A 22,679-nucleotide genomic window follows, 5' to 3' on the forward strand; every position below is an offset into this window, starting at 1 on the left:
ACATAAATAAAAATTATAAGGTCATTAACCGTATCAAGAGAAAGAAAAATGTGCTGTGCATTAAACAGCTGACTGCTAGGATGGGTTGGGCAAAAGCAGTATACTGAAGTGTACTGCTCATCTACCCTTCTGATCATGAAAATAAATTAATTCATTTCTTTTTCTTAGCACTTCCCCTTTGCACTGGAAACCCTCAGCATATGCCAGTCCAAATTTATGAGCAGTGTGTTTTTCGGCGTATTTCATTTATCAAATGCAAATTCCTGTGGCCAGTGATTTACTACAGAACTGCTCAGAAAGCAGCAAATAAGTATTATCTAACAATGTATTAAAAAAAAATAAAAAATAAAAAATGGAGGAGATGATTTTATCTGCCACTTCCCAAGCAATTTATCTTTGTCCCTGAGAAGGCAGGTTAGCTGCAGGACTCCCCCAGGTTTTTGTTCTGGAGCACATTTGGTCTGGAAATGAGCTTTTATACTGAATAAAAGGCAGCCTTGGAAAACAAGGGATCATTAGTTATATTTTAATATCTTTTATTTATTTCAGCTAGACAATAGTACTAGGTGCAGACCTGAGGGCATTGAACCACAAACGTCACTGACCCTGCGTGACTCCAAACCTCAACAATTCTTAGAGACAGCTCCTCTCTGTTTCCCACCATGGGGGTCAGACAGTATATAATCAATAGGAAAGAATTACCCTGTCTTTGTACAGCAGCGTCCAGAAAGGCTCGGTGGTACAGTCTCCACTTGGCCACTTTACTCTGTCCTCTTCAACCCAGGGGTAGCTGCACCAGGGAGGTTTCTCCCTGCCTGGGAAGGAGAGCAAGAAGCCAGCCTGGCTATTGCATGCTCCTCTTCAAAGCTGAGAGACAGGCGCCACAAAGCACAGGGTATGCAATAAGTTTGATGTCCTCATGTCCACTGCCAAGTGTGGCAGTGACCTCTGTTGCTAAATAAACACATTTTAGTTAATGGTTTTACCAAGACATCCTGTGCTAATGCTCATGTTGTATTCTTGGGTAAGATTTCCATGGGACGTCCTGTGCTAGCGTGGTAAGTCAGAGCATGTTTCTTACTGCCGAAGGCAGGGCAAAGTGTGTGTGCAAAGGCGAACTGCTGTGCTGAAAAGCTGTGAAGCCTGCGGGGGCTAGATTAGAACAATAATAATAATTATAACCATCACACAATCCAAGTCTGTTTCTACAATGAGGACTTAAGTGTGTTTCCATGGTTTTATCTGTTGGTGTTGTGCATGTAGGTAGTGTTTCCTTCTCCTTTCTACAGTCAATGTTCAAATCCTGTCATAAAAGGCTGTGGGGTCACCTAAGATGCTCATTTATGCTAAGTATGTATAATTAGATTTTTATGGCAGTCACATTTAAGCTATTGAAAGTTTGTTAGTTGCTTTGGAGAGCTGATACAGTAACCCTCATACAGGAGCAAACACAGCCAGATGATACACGCAATTTTTGTTGAATTTTCACTAACAAGAACAAGGTTAAACTAGTCTGTATGGTACAGGTTAAAACCTTGCAATTTGTCTTCTTCCTAATGGTTCCAAGAACAGTGGCATTATGGGGAAGGACATGGATATTTATGACACCTAAATCTTTGTGCCTAACACAGCCAGCAGCATTCACCTTGTACTCATTTTCATCAATTCAGGGAAGGAGGGGCTTCATCCTCACAGCAGGTAAGTCAGGCAGTCGTCATTCAGTAGTACCCATCTCTAGCTAGGGAACACTGTATGCACATCATCTTAAAAGAAGCAGTCACATCACCTTAAAAAAATAAAATACAAAATCATTCAGTTGACTTTCCTCAAACTCTCCCAGGTCTGGCAATGTGGAGGAAGCATGGAGGTGTTACCCTGTTCTCGTGTGGCACACATCGAACGCACAAAGAAACCCTACAACAACGACATCGATTACTATGCAAAGCGCAACGCCCTGCGGGCTGCTGAGGTCTGGATGGATGACTTCAAGTCACACGTTTACATGGCCTGGAACATCCCCATGGCAGTAAGTACAGGCCACGCTGTCTCCTGAACAGAGGCAGAAGTGTGGATACTTGTTCCTACCTAGCTCTTAGAGGTGAGGGATATTACTGCAATCGTATACAGCAGGCAAAGCACTGGAGGAAGAGTTCTTCTGAGCTGGTGAGTGCTTGGTACAGAGCTCTGTCATAAACGTGCTTCCTCAGTGTAAGTTTTGTTGTACGCTCAGGAGTGGTGAAACAGACTTATAATTTAACTGGAGCATGATGTTTCAGGCTTATGCACTTCCTCAGAAGAAGTCATTAATTTAGGATGCCATTAAACTTGGAGGTGTTCATATGCTACAGTGGTGAGGACTGGAGAAATGCCCATAAATAAATATCATGATTCATCATGAGGCTCAGTGAACCTCACCAGCATAAAAAACAAAGTATGTGATAAAAGAATCACACATTAACTAGCTTTATTGTCTACTGTCTGAGTGTTGCAATGTGGACGCATCCTGCTTCTTACTGTGCATGTGAATTGTAGATCACGTATGGGGACCTCTAGTAACCTATGTAATATAAATATTAGATAAAATGTAGGTTCAATTTATTACTTGATTCTGTAAGTATATCACATGCTACATCTCCACTGAGCATAATTCTTCAAGAGAAGAGATACATGTTATATCACAGTCAGGTGGAATCTGACTGCTGTTGTATCCTTCAGTGGTATTTGTATCCAAATTATTCATGTGGAGGGGCACAGGGAGTGCAGCTGAGGGGAAGCGTACTCTGTTCTGCGAGTAATGATAACTTAACTAAAGTTAACCCTTATATGAGGGTTTTGGCCAAAGATGGTTGGACTGAAGTAAATGGAAACAGGCAATGCTCCTATGTGAGCCAGAAAATATGCCAGTCCAGCTGTGTCTTGGTGAACATTCACAGTTATGACCCAGAGTACACCAAAGTCATGAGAGTCTTGGCAGACTTCACCAGATTTAGTTTTGTGCTAAATACCTACTTGTGCTCTGATACCTAGGTAAAATTTCAAACCTAATTTTTATTAATTTCTGTTGCGTTTTTGAAAACATATATATCTAAAGGAGCAATTTTTCACTTTTTCTCTGTGATGCCTGAATATGTTAGATATTCAGACATTTGAGTTTTACTTACTGTTGTTCAGTATTGGGCATTCTGTGTTGTGCTGAAAGTTAGGCCTCTCTGAAGGTGTGTTCTGGTTGCTACTTCTGGCATGACAGGTAATTGCTGAGAATTACTTTGTCTTAACAAGGCAATACAACCTAATTTCTTTCCCACACAAGACTTCCATGATAGTAGAAGGAAGACAAAGCAGTGTTCATCTAAGCTTTTAGGGGCATTTTGGCACTGTCTGCATCCATTTGAACAAACGGTAAGTTTCCAACAGGAAGATGAAAAAGAAGTAATCTTGGCAAATGTGTTTACTTGATGCTTTCTGCAAACAAATTCTGAGAATAGAAAAGATATTTAAATAATCATTTACACCAAAACATGATTTCCTTTAATCTCTCTGAGATTTCTTATTGATGCAGTTTTCTGCACTGAGCTGTACAACAGTGCTTTAAAAAACAGCACATCTACGTTAAATGGCATAAAATCAGCAGAAATATTGAACATTAAAATTTACTTTCCATAAAATAAATTGATTGATAAAATGTACAACATAAAAAATAACCCCATTAGCTCTCAGGAAAAGGAAGCTAGCATGTTAGTGTTCATAGTTACTCCATTGTAGTATTCAATTTAGATGATTCAAGTACTTCTCTGGTCTAAGCCATAAGAAAAACCTCCAGCAAGAGAACTAGAAACCTTACTGCCTGGTTAAAAAGAATGTCCCTGCATACTAAATCCTGTGGGCATCTTATTTCTGAACCATCACACAGTAACCCAGACTTGATGATTTCAGCTACTGCAGAAGTAAGCACAGCATTTTCATAGCTGCTCTTGTGATCTGTAGAAATAGCCCAGTAAAAAAGGTGTTGTGTTCCCTCATTGTGCAATAGAGATGAAGGGAGGTGAGTAAAATACATGTGTTGGGGCATACCAAAACCCATCCAAATTAGCCATTTTATAACTCACACCATCTCTTCCACATTTGGCTCCCTTCTAAGTTACTGAGGATCTGTGCATAACGTGTATCCTGATTTGTGGATGATCATAGGAAATATCTGCAAAGTTGTGTTCCCACAGCCCCCTATAACCTTTATCAACAGGTCAGCATAGCTTTACTGTAGTCTACCCAATATTTGGTACACCCCTGCTTATGATCTATTCATTGGCAATTTTTATAATAAAGAAATCCTATATTGAATGATTTCTTGTACTGAGTGCTTCTGAGAATTGCTGTCCTTCCATGTAGCCCAAAGTAGAATGTACATTAACATTCATTTGAATGGATGCTACATAGAGAGATCATGACAAAGTACGCATCAGCAAGCAGCAGTGAGCACAGCAATCTCTTTATGTGTCAAATGGAAAAACCTGTTCTGTATTACACTTGTATTCTCTCCTGAAAACAAGGCATCTGTTGGGGATTCTAATAAACCCCAAGCTAAGATTTCCTGCTGTCTTGTAACCCTGCATTAGACATAATTTGTAAAACACACATTTCCTCCAGAAAGATTTCTGTGTGAGGCACTTAAGATAGATCCCCCAGTTTCAGTCCATTTGATTCTTATAATGCCGGAAAAAAAATAAATAAATAATAATAATAATTAGATGAGGTAAGTAGCTGTCTTGACATTGAACTATGATGATTTATGCTGGCTTACCTCTAGACAATAACTGACCTGGCCTTTCTGAAATGGCTGGTTTTGATCATATTGATTTGATTCTTTCAGCCTGTGTTTTTCCTGGAACTTTTTATTCAAACAAGAATTAAATTCTGAAATAGAATTGCAAAGGTTTTGAGTTTAACTGCATTTTATAGCTTAAATCTGCAAATGAGCACTGGTTCCTATAAAAACTGAATATTGGTCTATGCAAATGCTTAATGGAGCTTAATGACTTTTTGAGCAACTCTGCCTCAAAGTTTTAACAGGTCTGTTCTGATCTCATTTACATTAGTGAATAGCCAGGGCTGTTACCAGAGTAAACCATGATCAAGCTGCTGTATCTTAGATCAGAATTAGAGCCAAATCCTGATGAATCCGGAAGCAAAGTAGTACAGGTTTGATTGCAAACACTTAGAATTACTGTATGTTAACAACATTATTATTTTTTTTTTTCAGTTTGATGTATGTTTTGTTTGGGATTTTTTTTTTGCTTGTTTGTTATCCTTTTTCCACTGACTTTCATTAATATTTATTGTCTACTCTCAGCAGCAGCTGTTTGATGAGCTGCTACTTAGAAAAGAACAAGTACAGAGGGAAATGCAGCTTAGTATACAATTGAACTCCAATTTGGTTTCAGTAAAGAAAACAACTGTAAAGTCAATGTGGTGACATTTCTTTATTCTTTTTCCACTTTGTAGAACCCAGGAGTTGATTTTGGAGATGTTTCAGAAAGAATAGCTCTACGACAGAGACTGCAGTGCCGGAGCTTTAAGTGGTACTTGGAGAACGTTTATCCTGAAATGAGGGTTTATAATAATACAGTCACTTATGGAGAGGTACTGTATGTCTTTGAAAATACATCATGGCTGCATTACAGAAATCCTTTCATCTTAGTGGTGGGTATCAGGATGTACAGAGCAATTTCAAGTCAGCATGGTAGTACCAACACAAATGCTCTCACCTACTTTTAATCAACGCTGGGAAGTGTGGCTTTGAGAAGCATTGTCCCTCCCATTGGGATGTATCAGATGAAATCATTCTCACTAACAATGATGTGCAACCTCCTTGGCTTTCATTTTAAAATAGAGCAGCTCTGAGAACATGAATTTGAGGTCATTTTTTCCCAAATAGGATGCCACAGACGTGAACAAAATATAAGCAGTCAAGAGAGCTGAAATAATTGCCCCTGATAAGAACTGTTGAATTTACTGAAATATTTTTAGGTAAAGAAACCCATTTCAGGTTTTGCCAAACTTATTTGAAGGATTATATTCACTTCGTTAATTCATTTCTGCAAATCCTGCTTGCTGGGGATAAAAAAAAAAAAAACACATATCCTCGTTCATTTGAAGTTGAGGCTACCATTTGGCAAGTCTTTATCATAAAAAGGCATTAGAGAAAAAAAAAAAAATCTGTTTTGTGCTCAGAATCTGTATTTTCATTTCCACCTGTGCATCAATAATAAGACCCTAGAACACCTACTCTGAGATAGCTGAATGGACAGGTTAGTTAACCCTACTAAAATGCTGAATCCAAATGTGTTGGAAATGTGTAGACGTTTTGGTTCATCTCAGCTTTCTGGATCATTTCTTTCTCTTCTGTTAACCAATCAAAACTCCCATGTAGGCTTGATCCCAATCTTTAAAGCAGTCAGATTTGCCTTCTGTATTATTTTTTAAGTCTATCATGTGCCTGTAGGATAAGACTGCTATAGGTTACATCTGTTAACTAGGGCAAAGTTTTAGGACTGCTCCTGTTGTGTAACATTTTTAAGATTCTGTTTTAATTGTCTGCTTGAACAGATTAAATCCAAACACAATAAATTTTAACACAAGACAACTAAATGGACATTCCTCCTTTCTGTTCCAGTTGATTGACTTCATATAAAAATAAGTCAGCCACTTCAGATATTGATATAAAGTGCAAGTTTTATTGCATCCTAATATAACTATCCCTGGCAGTAACCAAGGAAAGACATTTAGTAAATTCAACAGGGGCTATTAGTAACTGTCAGCTCTGAAAATGCTGTTAACAGAGAAGCACATTGGCAGTACTGCCAATGTTGTGTCAATTATACCAGACGGTTAGAAAGCTGGGCTCTAAAAATAAGTTTGTTTTTGTTGAGTGGTTGCATAACATAGTTCTTGAGTCAAACAGGAAGTTCAGCGATGCAGGTATGTACCCATTAAAATGTGTAATAAAATGGAGCCATACAAGCTTTTTAGCTAGTATAAACTGGCAGAGTTCCCTTCCTGTCTTACGTGGCCATAATGGGGAAAAGAAAGAAAAAAAAAAAAAAAAAAAAAAAAAAAAAAAGGACGCTTCATCCCATATCAAGCTTGTTATTAAATATTTTCTCTTATGGCTATTTTTCTAGAGAAAAAAGTATCTGAATTTTAAGGAGTTTAAGGAAAACAGATGTATTGAGTAGACGTGAAACAGAATGAAACAATTGTAAAAATATATTTCCTAGTGACTCAATTCACATCTTTAAAGCTGTCATAAAGCTGTCTTCATGTTCTTTAGCCTCTATAGTACCTGAGTCATAAAATAAACCTCCTGAAATTTAACTGCTAGTGATCCCCCTTATCCCATCAGATTGCCTGTTATGTTCATACACTATAATATAAAGGATTATTTACTGATTTTTCTGACACTTCATGCAGCAACTATTTCTGTGTTATGGCGGTGGCCAGACAAATTGCTCACAGTCTAAACTAAAACTGACCTGTTGACTGTTCCAAAATGTGCATGTAAATAACATCTTGTTTAAGAGACCTGTAAAATTTTTGTGTCCAAAATGTGTGTAATACTTCTAGCCTGAAGAGGAAGAAAGGCTTGTAATTTCATGAGAGCTCCAACACAGTTTTATAGACTTGTCTTCCTGTCTGGGAAGATGCATGAATTTTTTGACTTGGTTGGTTCGCTGAACCCAATCTGTAAACATACTGAAAGCACTCCAGTGCTGCTTATTCTTGCTGTATCCTTTCACAATAATGTGTGTCGTTTCTGTACATGACAAGGTACTATAGTCTCAAAAAAAAATGTTTCATGCTTTTTTGTTTTTATATACAAAATACAAGCAAGTAAAAGTTTGCAAAAGCCAACATAGTTCAGGGTAGTTCTAACGCTGTTTGGTGAAGTCAGGTTTCCTGCATATAGCTTCAAAATTTATTTCTACACTAGGGTAATTTGGAGCAAAATTTGGCCTGGGTTTCTTAGTGTGAATTTTATTGGGTTTTGACCCTTGAGTGATTGATGAAAATAAAACTCTGACCCAAGTTAATAATTTTATAAAGACAGCAGGTCAAACAAATAAGCTTTATTTTCTTGCAGCGACTTTACTATTGGAGTCCTGACATATATGGAGAATAAGAACATGTTTCTCAGAGAAAATGAGAATGGTTTTATCTGTTATTTGTGTCAGTAGTTGTACTGTAACTAAGTGATGGCTAGATTGGACTTGCATCTTACAGAACAGCATCTAATACAACTGTTTTCCTTCTGATTTTGTTATAGGTGCGTAACAGCAAAGCTAGTGGCTACTGCTTAGATCAGGGAGCTGAAGAGGATGACAAAGCAATCCTTTATCCATGCCATGGAATGTCCTCTCAGGTAAAAAATTAAAATCCTGTAATTAATGGGAAACCTGTAACTTCAAGAAAATTTCAGTTTGGCAGTATACCTCTGTGTTGCAAAGAAAAAATATTTGGCCTTACTATAGTCTTTTTGGGTTCCCTTTCCCAGGTAGTTCAGCATGGGAATCTGTACATTAAAGATGCTAATAAAGAAAACAGAAGAATCATAATTTGTTTTAGTAATGAGATCCACTGACAATTACCAAATTCAGACAGTCTGAGCGAGCACCTCTCCTCATTATGACTTGACTTATTCTAGGAATAGTACCTCTTTATATTCACCGTTGATTGGTCCAGTAGGCTCCTGTCAGAAGTGCTTTAGCAATACTCTGACGTGTTTCCCTGACTAGGCAGAAAGTTAAGCACATATTTAATGTCAACTTTGAAGGGAATTGAGAATATGTTTTTAAGTCAATACTTCTCTAAAATGGAACACTTTCTTTTTTGTCAGTCCCTGTGCATATTATTCTCTTACAGATGCCTGGTGATTGCAAAATGACATTTCTTCTTTCTATGCTTTATAGTGATGTTACTTTTTTTCTTTTTTTTCCAATAGTAGTGGGATATTATTTAGATCTAGGACTTGAGCTTCTTCTGAAATGTAATTTTGGTCTCATTTGAAGTACCAAATCAAAACTACATTAATCAATGTTCTCATGCATAAATAAACTCTGACCTTATCACAGATTTAACAATTACCTGAAGTTCACCCATACATATATTGGTTTGGTGTCCTGGCTCATACATCACCACGGAGGCATAACAGGAGTTGTGAAATATAAATATTGCCTATTGCCCTTAATTGCAAGCTGGTGAAGAGTCAAACCTCATTAGAGCAAAGTGGTTAGACAGTAATTCCTACTGACAAAATGTCCACCCTTAGCAGAATCATTATGAGACACTTGCCTGATGCTTTCATAGCAAAGACAGAAGGAACAGCCTATGAGTAAGGTAACAAAATTGTGTTGCTTAATTAGATATAAATGAGTTTTCCAAGAATACTCTAGTTAGAGATGTCAAAGCACTCAGAGAGCTCAGTCTCTTGCTCCATTCTAATTCTGACCAGGAGGCTGCAAATTTCTTTCTCAAAAGTTCCTTTGCAACATCTAATCATCTATTATCATGCTAGCATTGAGAGGAATAATGAAATAGATGATTCTGACTAGTTTACCTCCATGGCTCCTGTTTTATAGAATATGTTTTGACTTCCAGAAGAAGAAAGTAGATGAGGGCATAAAAGGTACTGTGATATTATTTGAAAGGAGGCATGATGTGTTCAGCTTCTCCTGACTCATTCTTAAAATCTGGGAGCTTAAAGTAGCTCACCTCTCAGAGAACATCTAGCATTGACCAATTTCTTTCATCCCTGTCCAGCTGGCTTTCAGCTCGCTTCAGGAAAAGCTTAAGGAACAGATTATTTTCCTTTCAGTAAGAAGCAATTTCATTGCCTAGTAAATGATGCCTTTGGAATTTGGGACCCCTAGAGTAGACACTAGGTAGCTCTCCTCGGGTTTAAATACCACTACACAAGGTATGTGTATTTTGGAGAGTGTTCTCCAAAATTTTGAAGTTGGGTAGTGACCAATTAAATCTCTTCTGTCTCTCTTCTCCTATTGGTCTCCAGTATCCTATCAATTTGAAATTTCCAAAAGAGCCTGAATGCTGTTTTTAGACTTGAAATTACAGCCATGTGCTACAGCCCTCTTGTACTTGCATCTTATAAAAGCATAGAAAGAGAAAGTCACTATTCCCAAATCCTTCAAAGCATTCCCTGCATGTAAGAATTATAAAAGTATGGGTAAGACAAGAAGTTATTCTACCAAATCATCCTGTAGCACTTTTAATTTCCCTTTTTTTTTTTTAAATAAAATTAAAAAAAAAAAAAAAAAGAAGTTTTCACTCTGTAAGAAACACCAGGCAGAAGACAAAGGTGATGTTAGATAAAACAGTTGAGGATTTCACAGACAAGTATAGGTTGGAGTCACTCAGATGCAGCCAAGTTAATTAATGATTACACAGCTGGAAAAGTTCTATCATCTCACCACAATTTACAAAATTAATTCAGTACGAGAACCACAGCTGCACAAACCCTAATCAAGGATATTCAAGCATATAGCATGAAAGGTGTTGACAGCAAGCTTTTTAATATATTAAATAAACATTTTTTAAGCCCCTCTCATAATCAGCCTGGGTGAGCATAGTTGTCTGTTGTTTAACTTTCAGTTTCTGACATTTTTCATCACAAGTATAGGGCATAAGAGACCCCTGCTGCGTTGAGATTTGGGTTAGTTGTACGTGCCTAGAGAATATAAATGAATATAAATGTGGCACTTGTTTTCACCAGTTTAAATGCTTGATTGTGTTCTCTGGTTTGAAAACTGCCCACTATTCACATACAGTCTTGTTTTTAATACTCTTCAATTCTGACAAGCAAATAAGCGAGGATTTTAGTATGCCCATGGTTCCACTGAAACCAACAGAAGTCAGTCAAGTGTATAGAAAAAGCTGGGTTAGGCATAAGAGTACTGTTCATTTTGTGATACGATGACCTTTTCTTCTGCTTCTTACCCTTCCGTTTTCCTTGCATACTGCACACCTCTGAATGGTGTCCTGCAATACGAGTGAAAAAGAAAATCATCCCAGTTACTGCTCCATGAACAAAATGCCCTTCCCTATGTGTATTCCCAAGATCAAGTTTTTACCACCATAAATCACATATTTTCTACTGAAATCAGCTTTTAAATTACTTTGCTCAGACTGGGGTAACTCCTTTATGGATATCCTTGAATGTGCTTAGCCTGAGTTTACATCAGTTTAGCTTCTTGAATTTGATTCATGTTAAATTAACATAAGCCAATGGTTAGGAATATCCAAACAAGGTTTTTCATCCGTCTAAGTTTATTTCAAAAGCCACTTTACAGAGAAGTAGTGTAATTTCTTTATGTGTTCATGGGATCTGAAATTTGAGTCAAATCCCTTTTGGGGGAAAAAGGATTTACAAATGCTGCTGGGAGGGCAATGGGAAACACCATCCATAGCCAAGGAAATATTCAGGAGAAAAAGGAGCACACTGGGAGTCTTGAAGCACCTTGTTTCTGCACATGGCTTGGATATACAATCATCTGTAATAGCTATTGGGTCTAGAGCTCTGTACAATACCCTTTTATTTTAAAAACAGCTTAAAGAAATTAAAAAAAAAGAGCAACCCCCAAAGTTGGAACCTGTTGTTCTGGAAGCTGCTTATGCTGGTTGTAGCGCATGCAGGGTTTTGAACCATCTGAGAGCAATTACACAGCCTCAGTAGAAGTATTCACCGTCTCAGACTCTGTCTTGAACGCTGTGATGTGGAGCTGATTATACGATAAGTGAAAGAAGAGAACTTAACAAAATGGCATCCAGGGACAGAAGGGCTGGTGAGCAGCCTCCTTCTCCGCCCTCCTCTCCTCCCTCTCACACCCAGAGAAAGCAGAGGCTCAGCAGCCCTGGGAGCGAGAACTCCCCCGGCACTGAGATCAAGCAGAAAGAAGGGAGATCTCCATGTTCGGCTTCCCGGAGCTTGCAGCTACACAAACAGATGGAATAAAAGGACATGAAAGGCCTCGCTTAAGCTGTTGCCAGAGGGCATGTATTTAACACATTAGTTGGTAGAGCTGCGGTTTTCCAGAGTTGCAAGCTGGAGAGCACATCCAATCGCTTACAGCAGGGTGGGTGAGAAGGAAATTTCTTCACTTACAGGGAGCATTCCCTAACATGCCCTAACAAACCCGTGTGTTTGGTAGCTGTTTCCCTTGTGATCTGCTCATCTTGTGCTGACAATTGTTCTGGGCGTTTAGGATAGTTCAGACTCCAACATAGCTCACTGTTTCAATTTGTGTCATCCTCCAGCTCATCTTAACCTGCAGGGCTGGAAGATTGTTCAAAGATTTCCTTTTGTTTGGAGAACAGGAGTGAGAGAGAGGGATTAAGTTCAACGTGGAAAGCTACTGCATCCATCTGTGCATTTCCTACAAAGTTACCTGTTGATTTGTACTTTTTTTTCACTTGACTGGAAATCAGTAGGGATGGATTCTTTGAAGTCAGATCTTTCAATTAAAAGCTGACATTTATCTATCAGATTGATGCTCCTGGAGGATCACCTTCCGTAGGCATCACTGCTTACTGGTTTTTAATCAGATATGCTGGCTTTGGTAAACAAGCTTTGACACCTCTTCCATTCTGCTCAGATTTCAGAAAATTGAAAGAAAAAATATCCCGCAGGGATAGAATCAGGATTAGAACTTGGAGTATTTAACACAGCACTTAGTTTCAGTGTCATCTTTGTGGATCCCTCAGTTCTTCTGAGGTAAAAGAGAAAAGGGAAGCCAAGGTCCATCCTCACGTGAGGCGTAAAAAAGCATTTCTGTTCTGTAGCTTGCAATGTGTGGCAATGTAGAGGAATGTTTGGAAATGTAAGGCTCTCAGCTCATCGAAATTTGTACTCAATTATTTTTTTTTTTATATTTTTTAATGGGATTGGATATTCCTTAATAAAGGGGACTTTGCCATTTTGTCTTGCCTGACTAGCAATGGATTGGGCATGATGCATCATGCCCACAGTTCTAATGCAAATGCAGAGGTTATTTCTTTTTCAATATGGTAGTGGCTCTTGAGATTGAATTTGAACACAGCAGGTGTAATTTTCACTATTTCATTGACTCTGTATTCGAGTTCCTGTTTTCTAGACTACAGTAATAAGCAACTTACTTTAATGCTTATTTTATTTGCAGTTTATATTGTCTCTATGAAATGATGATATCAAGTCTTTGGAGGGTGGCATTATTAATCATATAACAGTATTTTGAACATTAATTTCATGTCTGATTTTGCAGAAACACACACTAAAACTTTATTACATAATCTGGTTTGAAATGAGATAATGGTTTGCATGGGGTTTTTTAGAATTTTATTTTAAGTTGATGGTAATTTTTTGCGACTTTTAGAACTCTCAGAAGAAAGTATAGATTCAGGAAAACTAATCCATGATAGTCTGTTTGTTTTATCATTGTACAGATATCAGTTTCCTGCACAAAGCCATCTTTTATTCTGCTGAGCTGTCACACAACTGCCACTTTCAATACTGAAGATAGTTGAGCAGAGTTATTGTTTCTGCTTGGGCCTTAGAAGTGGAAGACACACTAGTTTCTGCTTTGACAGGCTTCCTTATAACACCGCCTTTCCCAAGTGCGTGGTTACTGTGATGCAGAGCACATCCAGTTCTGACTGCTGAGATTCTAAGGACAAAGAATGTTTTACACCACTTTAATATCTGTATAGAAAATGTTGCTCATTCTAAACCAGAGAAGGAAAACCGATCTGACAGAGCAGGTAGCCCATTATGAATGGTGGTGGTTCTGATTATCTAGATGAGACAAAGCTAACGAGGTTGCTAGCAGGTATTTTTAGACCTGGGGATGTATAATAAAGATGGCAAGATGAACACATTTCCTAGCGAGTGTAATTTTCAGCCATGCCTGCAGTTCATTTGAACTCTACTGAGTACTCAGTGGATATCGAAGCATGAAATACACAGGCAGGTTTTACTTAAAAGCATGTCCATTTGTCAGAGCCAGCAGTCCATTTGTATTTTGAATCACTTTGCTTGCTTGAGCTTCTTTTATATGTCCCCAGTATCCTTATGGAGAAAGGAGAAGAAAAAGGAAGTATTAGAGAGTATAGAGAGTGCCTCAATTAATGACGTGCATGCTAAGAAGATTCCTCCTGTGGTTATCCCTCTGCTTTCTCTGATGCAGGCTCTGTCCCAACTCTGCACCTCCCAGGGCTGCTCTGAACACAGGCAGCAGGTGGGGAAAATGAGCACATACTTGGTATGTGTCACAGGGCAGCTGGTCCGGGACTGAATAGACAGTGCTCTTCTTACAACCAGAAAGACATGATTATTCACAGCATGGTTCTTGTGAGGTTAATAAGGATGGGTGTAGAAAGCTAGATTCTAATTCAAGGGTGTTTGATTGACTCTTAATGATATCTCATGCACTGGTCAGTGGTGTCTGTTAAATGGCAGGCATTTCTGACCTGCCTTCCCTTTCTCGTTAAGTAATTCCAGCCATTTAAGAGCAGTAAGACAAGATGGGCAGTGAATTTACTGGGTGATAATTGTGTTTCTTCAGTGGCTCAGATCTTCACCCTGCAGCACCCTGCCTCACACCGCACCAGCCAGGTAGCTGACTCTGCTTTGCAGTCTTTTGGGTGCTGCACTTGCTTACTTCTAGGGTAAGAAGAGCAAAACACCATGCTGGTGGAACGACTCAGAAGCAAGAAGTAGCTACCTCAGACTGATAGGAGGGGCATTCTAGGCATTCTACCGTAATACTCCTGCACTAAACAGAGCCCTTCTGAATGCTTCTTAGGGGGGCAGTTACCAAAGATAAGGAAAACGAGGAGAAAAGTTGCATTTCTGGTGCTGTGAATGACTTGAGGCAGGTGAAATCACTTAAGATGGAAGAAAGGTAACAATTACACTCCTATTGTAAAAATTAACACCACTAATTGTGTTGTACATGTTAAACTAATAGTGCCTGCTAAAACTTTTTTATTAATAAATAAATGCTCCAAATAATAAATGGCTGTCACCTGAAGCATATTTCCAGCCAGTAGTATTTACCACCTCACTAAATTTCAGAACAGTTAAGGCTCACACAAAACTGAAATATCAGAATGTGATTCTTTATTATGTAGGCCTGAAGGATATTTCAGCATATTTATTTCTCTCTTTTTTTTTTTTTTCCTTGTATTTTTGGATACTGGATCTTTTCAGTAACATTTATTTACAAAACCTAATTAGGGCTGTTGCTATCAATAGCCTCTAACAGAGCTCTTAAGACCAACCCACACGGCAAATTGACATTGTGTCCTTGCTGCATCAATTCCTGCTGAGTGGGTATGATCTGCATATTGATTACTTCTTGATTACTTTCCTGATTGCCCTTCTGCCCGAAATATTGGGTGGGGAGCACAAGCATGGAAGCAGGGAATACTGCGTCCTACTACAGGTTTCCCCCAAAAGGTCTCCTGGGTGGCAGGACAGCCACCTGGCAGCAGGACAGCAGTGCTTGGGCAGGAGGTGGCAGCAGGCTCTGCGTCCCTGAGCCGGGGCCGGGGTGAATGACTCTCCTCCCTTCTCTTCCCCAGCTGGTCCGCTATAGCTCAGAAGGTGTCCTTCAGCTGGGGCCGCTGGGCTCCACGGCCTTTCTGCCTGACTCCAAATGCCTCGTCGATGATGGGAAGGGCAGGACACCAACCCTGAAGAAATGTGAAGACGTCCTGAGGCCAGCACAGAGGTTCTGGGATTTCACACAGGTACAGAAGAGCTCAGGGAGCCATGCAGAGAGGAGCTGGGGAGAAATAGTGTCTTGGAGAATGCTGAATGAAAATCAAGGAGGTTTTTAGGGGATGTTCTAGGAATGCCCCCTGATGCTTTCTCAGATTCCCCACACACACTTTTTCTAGGAATTCTGTGATTTGTTTCCTAGGAATCCCCACTTACAACATCTAGAAACAGTCTGATACACTTTCCAGGCATTCCTCCCACCACGTGTTTTCCAGAAATGTTCTATTATCTCTAGGCATTTTGGGGTGTGTTTTCTAGGAATATCTTCTTACCCTTTTTATTAATCCTATCCTTTACTCTTCGAGGGACACGTGCATACAGCCTTTGTGATCTGTAGGAACTTCTTGCTATGCTGTTGATGGATTTGCTGATATGTTTTGTAGGACTCCCTCACCCCCCACATCTTTATTCCTTCTAGGAAATTTCATTTTTGCTTTTTAGGAATCCCCATTAAGCTTTATTGGAATATTCTAGATTTCTCTAGTAATTTTCTAGTGATTTCTTGGGAATTTTCTACAAATTCTCAAATCTAGAATTTTCAAAGATTTTTTTAGTACTCTGGATTATTTAGTTCTTCTTAGAGATTTCTAGTACTTTCAAGAGATTTTTATCATTTGCTATTTAAAGAATTTTCCAGGCATTTTATATTGCTTTCTATGAATTTACAGATCTAGCACTTTTTTTTTCTTCTAGATTGTTTTGTTTTTTTATTGCTTCTTCTAACGCTTTTTTTCTTCCTTTCAGAATGGTCCAATCATCAGTAGAGACACTGGCCGTTGTCTAGAAGTGGAAATGTCCAAAGATGCAAATTTTGGGCTCAGATTAGTTGTGCAAAGGTGCTCGGGGCAAAAATGGATGATTAGAAACTGGATAAAACACGGCCGACATTGACTGCCGAGGCTGAGAAGCTGCTTCTCCTGCCGTTGCCCATTGCTCAGTGTGCCATATCTTGCAAGGCATTTGTCTTAAAGCAAAACAGTTTGAACAGGACTTGGATCTAGGGAGCCCCCCCATAGTTGGGCGTTCAAAGGAAGGGGAAAAGAATAAGAAAAAATAAATAAAAGCAAACACATACATGCCCTATTTGACTATTCCTTGCTCTGGTATATGACCTGGGAAGCTTAAAAAGAGTTTTCTGTTGAGTTGGAAATCTTTGGAAGAGCAGAAAACCACGGAATAGTGTTTTCCTTAAGCTCTCCTAGGAGAATTATTAGACAGATGTTTCTATGAGTTGAAAGGAGAGATCCCAATACTGCCTCAAAAAGACAGTTCTCCAATGGGTAGCTTTTTAGCTTTAAGTTATTGACTGGTGCACAACTCCTATGGTGAATAATCATGTGCCTTTTTTATTGTACTTCGTATAAAAGGGAACTGGAAAAAATCCTACCTTTTCAGCATGTCTAGTTCATTGTATTAAAAAGAAGACCTGTAAATAACACTGGAAAACATAATATAATATATGATACATTTCAAGGTTGATTGTTTAGGAGTTTCTATTTCTAGGAGGAGACTGTTCTGCATATGTTTACAGGTGGTTCTCAACCTTTGAGCTGCTAAAACAGCATTTTAGAGACCTCTTCAATAGACACAGGTAAATGTTGAATAAGTAAAACAACCACATGCTCCTTTATATTGCCACATTTTACATTTCTTGGCTGTAAAGGCATCACAATATAGCACTTGCGTATTTAACTCTTTTGAGGCAGCAAATGTCCTAGTAGATTGATGGATTTCTAGAGGCCTTTGTTGGCCCACAAGCCCCGAGTATAAGTGCAAGGCTCCTGTCCTGCAGTGCTGTGCATGCAGGTGCACTTTTTCTTGCTCCAGCAGCTGTCTGGGAGCTGGGGGGGAGGGTGCTGGATGCTCGTTACTTCTGAAAATAAGGCGACTGAGGTGCCAGCTGTGGAACTTAGCAACTTGAAGCTTCCATTTTGTATCCTATCCTGTGAAAATGTCAAATGTGAGCAAACATGCTTTGTGAGCACCATCTAGACAAATTTCCTGAACAAAGCAATGAAGTATTTTCAGTATTTGAAAAATAAAACCCTAGCGCTATGAGAAGAAATTAGAGCAAGAGAGAACTAGGCAGCATATATAACTAACATTATTCTGAAATATAGATACCTTACTGTAGTCAACCTGGTGACAGCACCTCTGTGAACCCAAATTTAATAACGTTTCCAGTGGTTCGTGCAGTGTCTGTGCACAGGTAGTGCACAAGTTTTGCCATTGTGCACAGTTTGCACAATGGCAAAACCTTATCCAAAAGGCCGTCAAAGTTGATGACCAGTGTCAAGGTCAGCAGGCTTTGGGTAGGGGTCCATGGCAAACAGCTTTTCATTGCAGAAAATTCAGTCATAATGAAGGAGAGACACGGACAGTACCTTGTATTGTTTAATATTTTATAGTGCTTTTAAAAAATGTTTGGCTTTGTTTCACTGAGCCAGAAAAATAGGTAATTGCAGATGCTCCAGTACCATGAATCTTGGTGATCAGTTTTTTGAAGAGCTCTTGCCATTCCTATTTCAAGGCACGCTGAACAGAATAAAATGGAAACAAAGATAATTTTGGGGTTGTCCTTGGAGTTAAGCTACTGCCCGTTTTCAGTGCCCAGTACAAAGCGTTTGAATGTGGCCATGGTGGGACTGAGGGTCGGTCTTGGCATACTTCAAGCCAGAGGTCGTGCACTGCAAAAATCTTGAAAGAACCAGGCTTTTGGTATAAGAAGGAAAGCAGACGTCTGTGATAGTTAAATGGCTCTGAGATTTACAGAATAATATAAAAGAAATCAAATAACCCTTAAAGGTGAGGTTGGTTTTCTCTGTGATTGTCAGGTTTTTTTAAGACTTACTGGAACAATTTCTTATATTTAAGAAATAGAGCTATTGGGTTCTTTTTACTTTGGTCTTTATCTGTCTGAACCACTGCTTTGACCATGGAATTAACATGGTAAATCTGCATGTGAGAGGGTCTTAAATATTCTCTCATAAAAGGACTAATAATAAAAAAAGCCTTGACTATTATCTGTTTTAACCAAAGTCTACAGGTCTCTTTTCATTATTTTATCCTTAGAATAATCTGAAGTCCTGCTTAATATTGTTTCAAATTCTTAGTCATGTTTCCCACAGTGCAGCAGTCCAGATAATCTGAAAAGTACTTAATATAATATAATATGCCTTGTAGTAGAGGAAATTCTGATGAGAACAGGGTTTTCAATGGATATTCTGTTGAAGAGTTCATAGAATTAAATACTAGGTCCTAGGACAGAACAGTAGAAGACAAGAAGAGTATCGGGTCTTGCAAACTGCTGTGTATATATCAGGGATGGCAATCATGTCAGATCATAGTTTTGTAAGCATATCAAGATGCCTTTAAAAGGAGTTTGAGTCCTGTATGAAAAAAAACACACAACACCTCTATCTCCTTTGAGACCGATAAACTCTCTTCCAAGCTGACTTTATTCTTGGCTGGATTAAAGTCATTTGTTCATCACACAAAATTGTCCACTAGCTTTAGTGGTTTACTAGTTCTGGAGGCATGACCTCCAGTGGAGAGCAGCAAAGAGGAGGAAGAAAGAGTTTAATAAATAAACAAGTGATTGAGGCATTGAAGGACTTAGTGGATTCCACTAGAATTACATAAAGATCTATGTTGTGCTCATCCATGAGGCATCAAAACTCTTCAAGACTGTTCACATCCAAAAAAAGTTAAACTCTGGTTCCACGGAAATGACGTAACACAAAAATATGAAGACTAAAGCAGTTCTTCATGCATGCTCGGAAAGTGTTGAACCATCTCTGTCAGTTTAATGAACGATATGGGGCTTGGCACGTCTGAAAATCAGGCGTTCACACTCCTTTGGAAACTGTTTACATCTCTTTTCATCAGCCTCGTCCTTTTTAAAAACCGTGTTTTAGTAGATGGAAACCTCACTTGCTGTATGACAAAGGGCATAATCTATCTGACACAGGATGGCTGAAATTTTAAGTATTTAAGCCATAGCTAATAAGGTTTAAAGAAATAGCACCAGCCCCAATCTGTTCTCTAGATCAATTACACAGTATGTAATTCCTTCAGTATCCAGCATTCAGTTGACGTGAATCATTTAAGAGCCATACCAGAGCCTGTTATGGCCGGTGGTAGGACCCAGTGAATTCCATTGTAAGAACTTAAAAGTTGCAGTTCAGGGAGAGACAGATATATTATTATTCAGTTAAGACACAAATGCCTTTGGGTTATTAGTTAGTTAGTTTGCTTATTTTGTGGAAGCCTTGGGGAGGAAGAACAACCGTCAGAATTCCCTCAATTGAAAATGGTTCTAGCAATGATGTTCCATTTTTAAGATGGTATTGCAAATTAGTGGAACTGGCTAACAAGATGTGTAGAAACCAAGAAAGGATCACACTTTCACACATCTCTAAATACGGATGCCACCAAAATAAACTTAATATTCTCTCAGGAAGGAATCACAAACTTTATCCAATTTTGTATTCCTTCATGAAGAATATTGTGTATACCTCTACCATTGTGTATACCTCCAAACCTTATTTTGAAAAATATATATACATAATTTTTTTTCTCGTGACATTAGTACACTTGAGGTGACAGCTGTAATTACTGAATGCATGGGAAATAAATTAATTGGCTATGATCTACTGAAGCATGCACATCATGTATTTATATCTTCCTGCGTGGTAACAAAGATATTCATGAAACAATGATGTACTGAGTATATTCTCCTAGAGCTGGAGTCTGCTTACCTGATGAACTAAGGGAACTCAAGGAGTAAATACTGAAATTATATTGCTAGTGATTCTCAGTGAATTTGGCACAAAGCACATCAATATTTACATCTAAACTAATGTAATAAATTAGCTTCAGGTTCTCACTTAGTCTCCCTATTTTACTCTGATAACCATTGAAAATATCTTGAAAATCCTCATGCCGTGTGAAGATTTTAGCTGTCTCTACAATGTCCCCACCATGTATGGCATCTGAAAGAGATTTACAATGTTGTAAATCTCTAATATGTTGTAATGTATTTTAAAAGGGTTTCACAAAATACATTGACTTATTTTACAGAAGTGTTAAACATATGTAAATAAAGTTATTGCCCTCAAGGATTGCCCTAATTAAAAACAATGTTTTCTTTGCCCCAGAATATGTACTTACAAGTTTCCCAGTGAAGCAACACATGCCAACCTGATTTCGAAAAACAGAATTTCTGAATCAAGAGCATACTTCAAAGACTTGTAGAAGCACTTACTACTCTTCATAGAGTTGCAATTTTCTATTGGCCATCAAAAAGTATTGCCCAATTTTTAAACTCTTTGTAATAAGCTTAATTAAAAAAATAATAATGCAGTAATCGGAAGGCAAGTGGTGATTGCAAATAACTTTTTGTTATGTGGACCATCATGAAATCAATTTGTATTTACACTTGAAAAGTTAATAAATTACTATGCATTTTACTGCTGACATGAGCTGCATTTTTTATTATTGTACATTTGGGCACCTTGTATTAAAATTCAAAATTGTCAGACAACTAGAAAAAAGCTAGAAAAGCAAATAATATATGAATGTTTTGAAATGTAAAATGAATGTAATCTGTTCTAAAAGGTAGTTAACCCATTTCTAAGATGAGCACAGCATGCTGCTCAACAGATTGCAAGCTGTTTGAAAGGGGACAAGCTCTGTGCATGTATCTCTACACACTCATTAGAGACTTGGCCCCTGAAAATGCACGTCCAAAATGAGACTGATAATGTTACAGGCTATGACTGCATTGTAACTGCCAGACCTCAGGGAAGGCTTGTCTTGCAATTCCACTATAAAGACATACTAAGATAATGCTTGCAGGTACCAATCCACACAGTAATACAAGCTATGTTCATATATATTGCCTTGGGAGCAGTAAGTGCTCCACAGGAAGCATTCATACGTAGATCAAAAAAAAAAAAAAAAAAATCTCCATTAAAAAATTCTGACCTTCCAATCAACATTCCTGATCTCTTTGAACTGTGGGGAAAAATAAGGTACTGAACCACAGAGGAAGCTGGTGATGAAAGTGTTCTCTTGCTAGGAATTTTGTACTGGAGCTGTGTTTTGATAATTTATATCTCTTCAAGCACGACTGATCTGTCAATGTTGTGTTACTGTTCTAAAGAACACTCCCACAGTCAAAGAAATGGAACAATTTATACTTCCCAAATCACCTAGGTTAGTGAAGGACAGAAGGACTGATCCCACACCCTGTGACTGGACCTGTATGAATACGGAGGCCAAACGTGCAGATCATAAAATATCGTTGTTCTACTGAAGCTAATGGAAATTGGAGAACACTAGCAATTTATAGGCCTAGCCTGTTACAGCTGACAGTAGTGTTATTGACTTGATTTTTTTTTTCTTCTAAAGTCACTTTCATCTTCCCACTGGCAATAGAAAGGGGATATGAAATCCTTACATGCTCCCTTCCATGCTGTCATACTTGTACCAGCAGCCTATGCAGTCCAGCACCTCATTTCTGAAAACAGTCAATAATTGCTGTTTAGAAACAGGAGACTGGGATATATGTCTACCAATCCTTCCATCATACATTGCTCCCTAATTTCAAAAGGTAAGGACTCCCCAAGCCAGAGGCTACGCATACCAACTTTCTATTTAACAACTACTGTGGGCATTGCATGTACACACCTAATCCACTTATACCTCCAGATGTCAAAACATCCTGTTCAATAAATAGCACATTTGCCATGTGAGTCACTCTCTGCTTTTAAGCCTACTGCCAATTCATTCCATAGGATGCCCTGTAGTTCTCCTATAGTTAAAAACTGTGAATAATTGCTGCCAACTC

At 38.5% G+C, this 22,679-nt stretch overlaps 1 protein-coding gene across 2 annotated transcripts in view; it reads left to right on the forward strand.

Moving 5' to 3' along the window:
• The window catches only part of GALNT9 (polypeptide N-acetylgalactosaminyltransferase 9), a 200,429-nt gene extending 183,471 nt beyond the window's left edge, over positions 1-16,958 (forward strand). For both annotated transcript variants that reach the window (XM_035340408.1, XM_035340407.1), the window contains 5 exons: positions 1,841-2,026; positions 5,500-5,637; positions 8,321-8,416; positions 15,628-15,795; positions 16,571-16,958. In XM_035340408.1, the coding sequence (XP_035196299.1) occupies positions 1,841-2,026; positions 5,500-5,637; positions 8,321-8,416; positions 15,628-15,795; positions 16,571-16,717 (735 nt within the window). In that variant the 3' untranslated portion in view covers positions 16,718-16,958. The remainder of the gene's footprint in view (positions 1-1,840; positions 2,027-5,499; positions 5,638-8,320; positions 8,417-15,627; positions 15,796-16,570) is intronic.
• Positions 16,959-22,679: the final 5,721 nt, after the last annotated feature.

The sequence above is a fragment of the Oxyura jamaicensis genome, chromosome 15, assembly GCF_011077185.1.
Source record: "Oxyura jamaicensis isolate SHBP4307 breed ruddy duck chromosome 15, BPBGC_Ojam_1.0, whole genome shotgun sequence".
NCBI lineage: Eukaryota > Metazoa > Chordata > Aves > Anseriformes > Anatidae > Oxyura > Oxyura jamaicensis.